General features: G+C 40.9%; 1 protein-coding gene across 2 annotated transcripts in view; it reads right to left on the bottom strand.

Moving 5' to 3' along the window:
* Window positions 1–2387, bottom strand: part of LOC145990963 (COMM domain-containing protein 9-like) — a 13385-nt gene extending 10998 nt beyond the window's left edge. For both annotated transcript variants that reach the window (XM_083126548.1, XM_083126547.1), the window contains exon 1: window positions 2238–2387. In XM_083126548.1, coding sequence (XP_082982674.1) covers window positions 2238–2285 — 48 coding nt within the window. In that variant the 5' untranslated portion in view covers window positions 2286–2387. The remainder of the gene's footprint in view (window positions 1–2237) is intronic.
* Window positions 2388–7302: the final 4915 nt, after the last annotated feature.

Below are 7302 nucleotides of genomic sequence, written 5' to 3'. Positions count from 1 at the left end.
ACAAATTGTTAGAAATTGGCGAGAGTCACCTGCCCCCAAATGAGCCCCAAACTTTTAAATTTGAAGAAATCCGTTACATCACACAAAACACCTTCCAGATGTTACACAATGCTACAGGAACTTATTACCGTAAGTAGTTTCTTCTGTAAAAATGAAGAAATCTGTCCGGGGAATATCAGATTACTACCAAAAAAAATTCATCAATCGGCTTTTTTTTTTCAAATTTCCAGGCGTGACCCCTGTTTTTTTACAACAGATTCGTGATTACGAGGCCCAAATTAGTAAGTATCCCAAATTTCAAACAAATTGGATAAATTCCCTGTATTGTTAAATTATACCGTAATTCTTTTGGTTCCTTTCTTCCGATGCGGAACATACAATATGGCGCACACAGCTGTGGATCATCGGGCGTCGTGCTTGTGTTTTGTTGAATTGGGAGTGGATATGCAGTGTTAAAACCTTCTTAACCGAAAAATACCTACTTTCGTGTTCATTATGTCATCACAAACCATTGACAAATAGCCCCAAAAAACATTCACAATAGCCCCACGAATCATTGACGGATAGCCCCATAAACCATTCACAATAACCCCACGAATCATTGATAGATAGCCCCACGAACTATTGACGGATAGCCCCGAAAGACATTCACGATAGCCCCACGGACCAAGGTTAAGTTAGGTAAGCATAGTTTAAAAAAAAAATCTCGTAAAAAAAAGGCATGTTTGGAAACACTGGCGAAACCGTGTGACTTTCGACGCTCGCACCATCTGCAGGTACATATAATGGAAACAACGGCATAATGTTGTTGCTTTGCACGGTAACGATAGTATAAGCCGGAGACGGATTTCTTAAAATTTACAGGAGAAAAGACGAGAAAGTACTTACGGAATTGCGTTCTTGAGGACTTTCTGAAGCCGGGGAAATTGTTTTTTCGAATCGTGCAACTTATTTGGCCTGTAAGTAAGGTATTTTTCATCATTCATGCATCTCCGTTGTACGATAGCTAGTGCCGCCATTACCGTCGACTACGTGAATCAAATGTTCCGTGCGTTCGATTATGTAACCCCCTGTCAGTGTAGCAACCACGCGGTAGTTTTACAAGATGACGTGTGAGCATGTTTTTGTTTTTTCCAATTTAAGGTAAGACTCTAGTTTACGTTCTTTTCCTAAGGAATAAGTGTCATATATCGTTGGAAAGCTTATTTTATAAGGAATTCAACAACGTAAATCCCAAAGTGAGGAAAATTTTCCTGAAGGAGTGAATCGAGAAAAACCGATGTCCAGATATGCGTAATTGAACGTACTGAGGAATTTTTTAGATGATGAAGCACATATTTAGGGGTGAAATAAGTGCTAATGGAACCTAACCTAACCTAACCTCGTAGGCATACCTCGACCCCGTGAATGGATAGTGGGGCTATCGTGAACAGAAAGTGTAAAAAGAAAAAGATACTTACCCGAAGAGATGCCGGGTGCCCCACTGCGAAAGCAAAGAAGCAATCACCATGCAGATAAGGACGTAAAGTAGAGTCTAGCCTCAATTTTCGCTTAAAAACCTTTTGTGAATAGTTTGTGCGGCATTTATCAGTTCATAAATTTGGAAACACTGCACATCAGCTGACGACAGACAACGTGAGTCAAGATTTGCCGCCGAATTAGCAACGACCAATAAATTATTATAATGTTAAAAATAACGCTTTTTCATGGAAAAAAAAGTGATCCCCAGCTTGAAAAATGTTCCGGCATGCATATGAGGTAAGTAGCAATGATTTTTATTTTAAAATAAACTAGTTTAACGTGTCTCCGGCTTATACTACTGTTACCCTTTGCACAACATGCAAGTTTATTATATTAAAAGTACTTATTTCTTGTTGTGCAGCATTCTACGGTGAGGAAATACCTCCACGAACTTTCAAAATGCTACAGAAACTCATTTCCGTAAGTAGTTTCTTCTGTAAAAATGAAGAAATGTCTCTTCAATATAACGAACTGTTACCAATGGCAACAAGTTACAACCGTTCAACTTTAATGTCGTAAGTAGGCAACAAATAAAACTTAACCCCACTACCAAAAAAAAAAAGAAGACAACTGTTCAACTTTAACGTCGCAGGTAGGCAAAAAACAAAATTTACCCCCATCACCAAAAAAAATGAGAAAAATGATCGCAAATCATTTTCCTTACAATTAAAAAATAAATGCACGCTTTACAAGTTCGTTTACATTTTACAACTTACTTTAGTTAAGGCAACCAAAGCGTCAAGTTGTGTTCCTGCTGCACACATATTTCTGTTCCTTCTGTGATTTTGTATTAAAAATGCATATGAAAATATTCTTGAATTGTCAAACCAACTAGTGCAAGGAACATCTATTACGGAAACAATCGATTCAGATAACTCGAAATATGAACATTCGATTGAGAATCGAATCAGAGTTCGTTGTAAGTGTTGCCAGGAACAATTTAGATTTGCCTCGAAGTTAGCAGTACGACAGAACCAAGTGAACTGATGTGATTTGATGATTTAAAATATTCATCCTCAGGGGTGCCCACAGGGGGTATTATCATACCATAGATTAAACGTTGGGGGAGGGGCGGCAATATCCGAATTTTAGTTAGGGGGGCTGAGCATTAAATTTGGGAGGGGATATCAAACTCTTGTGTATTAATATTACTATGATATTACGTCTGATATTGTAGCGGAAAATTTGGTTTGTGGACGGATATTTTTTCTTTTGGAAGGGGTAATCTAGGTATTCTTCAACATAAACAGTAAATCCAAAATTTTTGTTGAAGGATTGAATATTAAATTTGAGGGGTATGCGCACGTTTCGGCGCCGAACATGGGAAAAGAGTAGCTGGAAAATAGTAAATATCGAGGAATCCTATGAAAGTATTGACGTGCCATTAAATTAATATTTTTGCAAGCCTGCAAAGAAATGGATATAAAAACTTGCTTGCTCGCTACAAAAATGCGTGTCTGGCATTTTCAGGAGACGATTGTAAAGAATTATACTGTCCCTGCATTACAAGACAAACAATATTCTCGATATTTATTAATAATATAATTTCTTAAAATAATGTCGGTATACTGCTTCATTTAAAACAGGTGAGTCATTTTGATGATATGGTTCTATTAGCAATATTATTGTATTATTGATTCCCTGTAGGCTATGCTGCAATAGTTGTACTAACTGCGTACTTCACTCGATAAAACAGGAAAATAAATAGTGTCAAATTCGCATTTCTAACTTATTGTTGCAGGCTAATTTTGCTTTGGCAAGTGAAATTTGCACTGAAGATGAAATCCATGTAATTATTGCTATGGATTGCTAAATAAAATTGTAGTTACCCCAAGAAGAGGGGGTGAGTTCTTTGAAGGAGGCACCTTATTATATTGGAATCGGCTCGTGCCTAAAATAACAGGTGAAGAAGTACATTCATAGGCAATGCAAAACAAATAGTAAGTGTCAGTGGGCCCCCACAATTTAAAACGTATTTTTTATCTTCATCCGTCCATCTGGAAAATGGTGTCTGCAACAAATTACACACTAAATTATTTACTGGGTTCATTGTACAAACCACAGCTCAACACATGAACACAACACACGATAGGAAACGCGAAACACACACGCGGAACAAGATCTCGCGAGAACCCAACGATTTTGCCACAACTACTGGATGCAATGTTTTCTGTCGACGAGAGAACTGCTGCACCTAGATGGCGACACCCGTTCAATTCTAACGCTAGGTGACGTCACCGTTGCCATGACAACAGGCTAAAGTCTTCCGCAACCTGGCGGCGTCTGCTCTTGGTTTGTTTATGCTACGACGAACTCTTCAAGTGCGTAGAGCCGAGCGGCGTATTATTTGAGTATTATCGTGTGCGTTCTGCTGGGAAATAGTTTAATTTAACAAGCAAATGAAAAATGTCAATATTAATTTGAAAATTAGGTGAAAACATCTGCACTTGTTGCACTTGGCCAGCCGCCACTGTTGGAATTTCTAGCTTGGGTTCTGTAATTCTCGATCTTAAGTTGTGTAAGACTTTGTGTTAAATACCCAAATTGTGGACTATTAGAATCTTGTCCTCCAACCACAAACACTGTTTAAATACATATTTATATAATTATAACACTTGAGATTGCTAGCTTTCCGTTATTTCGAAAATTCGAACCATTAAAAAATATGGACAGTTTGACAGGCTATTGTATTCAAATAAAAATAAATATTACGTATTCACCCAAAATATTTTGAGGGGTAATGCATCCACGGTCTAGCTGGGGGATGGAAACCTCTGTTTAAGGAAGAAGGGCAGATCAAGTATCGTGTTCAATAAAGCTTAAAAAGACGTTACTTTTAGTAGACACGCAATCGTAATTAAATACTTCATGTGGATTACCACATGATTTGGGGTGGATGGGCACCCCTGTTCATCCTTCCTGTATGTTCTTGCGGTATTTAAAATTATATATGTCACGAACCTATGGAAGATAACAAGAGGTAGGTATCCCCACAGTCGAACGGAAATACACCGGTGTGTCCAGTCGGTCCCGTTGCATAAATATTAATATTAGATTAGAGGGAAAGTGCAGATATTCGTTTTACATACTGATAGTATCAAGATAATATCAATTAGCAACATAGCACGACAGGTCTTTGTCAGTGACAGTTTCCAGGGCACGGCCGGGTGCTCGAAACGGGGGAACGTGGGCGGATGCTATCCTCCAAATGTCTGTGGCATTATTGATGTGCCCATTACAAGCTAGCCACGTCGATCAACATTTGAATACAAATTTCGCACTGTAGAATTACGCCAGGGATATTTCATTTCTAGCTACTTGGTTTTAAACCAGTGTTTTATATACCTGTATTTCGAGACACAGGTGTTCGTAAATCGGACCGTAAACGGGACTGGCATTCTCGGGACGAGAGCAAGGTAGTCCTCCTCGCACACGAGACGATGCGAGAGTCTGCTCGTCTTGTCTCGATAGCTACTATATATTAAAATCCGGTGGCTCTCTAATTAATGAAACTCTGAAATAGGGCTCGTGACACGCCTATATTTCAGATATTCGATTTGGCCGATTAATGCAATTGTGAGCCTGTGATGCGTGATTGCATACACGTTCAGGATAAAATTCCGTTTCTCGAAGACTCTGTAGCGCTGTACGAGGAGTCAAAATGTTGAGAAGAGTTGTTTACCTTGATGATAATGACCTATGTGCTGTGTATCTTTGTTGGATGACTGATTGTATATATTACTATACATATAGTGTTGCCCACGAGACGAGACGAGACTAGACTTTGGTCTGTCTCGTCTCGTCTCGTGGAAATGCTGTCTCGTCTCGAAAATATTCGTTTGTCCCGTTTCGTGTCTCGTCTCGAAGGGTTCTGTCTCGTCTCGTCTCGTAAAAATAATGCAGGCAGGATATTATGCCAACAAAAGTTATAACTGCGAAACATCACAAAATATTATTCTCGAAAATGTGTTAAACCTGTAATCACTTTGCTCACTGTAGTTATAGTGAGAATAAATATGATTCCTTAATCATAAGAACATGACTATATCAAATAAAGTTTGTTGATTATCAATAGCTAAATAATGTATAGAATCTGCCTTGCTTTTCTAGCTCCCATCCACTCTTTATCCATCGTACACGCAGGGAGCTTTCAGACAGAAGGGACACGCGACAGGCGACAAGCCACACGGGGGTTTACACTGAAGTGACAAGCGACAGGATCCCCTTCCGTTTCGTCTATGATAAAAGTCTTAACCGCACGGGCAGTAACAACAGATCGAGGAAATTCTACGCTCGATATTAAAAAAACTACCCAATTTGAGCGACACGCAAGCGACAAGAGACACGTGGTACTTCGGTTCGAAAGGTTACTTTTACTGAGGGTTCGTATCCAAGCGACACATGTTGCTTGCCGCTTCTCTCCTGTGGCTTGTTCAATGTGACAAGCGACACGGAAGTATTACACTGAAGCAACGAACGACAGGGACACTTCAGTTTATATAAAAAAGCATGAATCGCGCACGCGCGGATAACAACCCTCGCGAAAATACAAGGTATCCAGAAAACGGCCTAAGCAGAACAAAAAGCAAGCGAACAAGCGAGATGTGCAGCTTCGGTTCGAAGAGTTTCCTGTGAGGAAGATTTCTTCACACCAAAGTTACAGGCGACAAGCGACACGAGTCGCTTGGAAGCGAACTTTCAGTACTCAATGCAACCTTTCGAACAGAAGACACACGAAAAGCTGCCCGTGTCTCTTGTCGCTTCGGTCCGTTGTTCACGGATGCAGGGTGAATGTTTTCCTTCAGACTGAAGGGGATTGTGTCGCTTGTCGCTTGGGTGTGAATTATACGTGTCGTTGTTGCTTCGGTGTGAAATTTCCACAAGATAGCTTTCAGGTTGAAGCGACAGGCGACAAGCGACACAGATTTTTCGCACCAAAGCAACAAGCGACACGCTCCCTTAGGGCGATTTTAGACCGGAGCAACAAGCGACTCATGTTGCTTTGGAACGAGCCAATCAACAGCAACGATTCACAGCGTAGGAGCATGGCAGGCCGCACAAACCTGCGTTCGATTGGTGAAATCCTGAAACGACACGTGTTACGGGTCGCGTGTCTCTTCGATGTGAAATCTCCCTTAGTCTATAAGCAAGCTTTCACTGTGAATTCACTACCAACAGACAGAAGCGACACAATGCACGCTATTAAAAAACGGCCCAGTCCGAACGACACGCAAGCGACAATGCAACACGTGCCGCTTGCCGGTCTAGTCGCTGCCATTCATTTCCAAGCGAAACTTGTTGCTGTCGCATGTCGCTTATTACTCCTATGACTTCAGGCAATTTTATGTTCGTTAAATCAAAGCAGAGTATATAATTACATTAGCTTTTTACTAGGTTTTTAGAGCCGCGGTGGTTATGACTTGATTGGTTGTTTTAAGTCCACTTTATGCACAGTAAGGCTAATCGGGACTGGACCTACAGTTTAAAGTGGGATCCGAACCACTATGTGGCTCCACCGGGAATCGAACCCGGGACCCCTTGATTACAAGGCGACGACGCTAGGAGCCGCGGTGGTGTAGTCGGTATGGCGTCTGACTGCCAGACGGGAGACCCGGGTTCTATTCTCGGAGTGGGTGAATAAAGGTCGGAATTATTCCGCATTGTCCTCGCATAAGGCAGTTTCGGGGCTCAAGAGCCTCATATCAATGGGTGCATGGGGGCAATTCTGGAGGGCAAAAGAGGCCGGAGTGTGATGTTGATCACTTTGCCTCCAAAATGACC

Source organism: Lepisma saccharinum, chromosome 8, assembly GCF_977018435.1.
Source record: "Lepisma saccharinum chromosome 8, izLepSacc3.1, whole genome shotgun sequence".
NCBI lineage: Eukaryota > Metazoa > Arthropoda > Insecta > Zygentoma > Lepismatidae > Lepisma > Lepisma saccharinum.
Note: the sequence above shows the minus strand (reverse complement) of the source record. Positions and strands in the feature narration are given on the sequence as shown.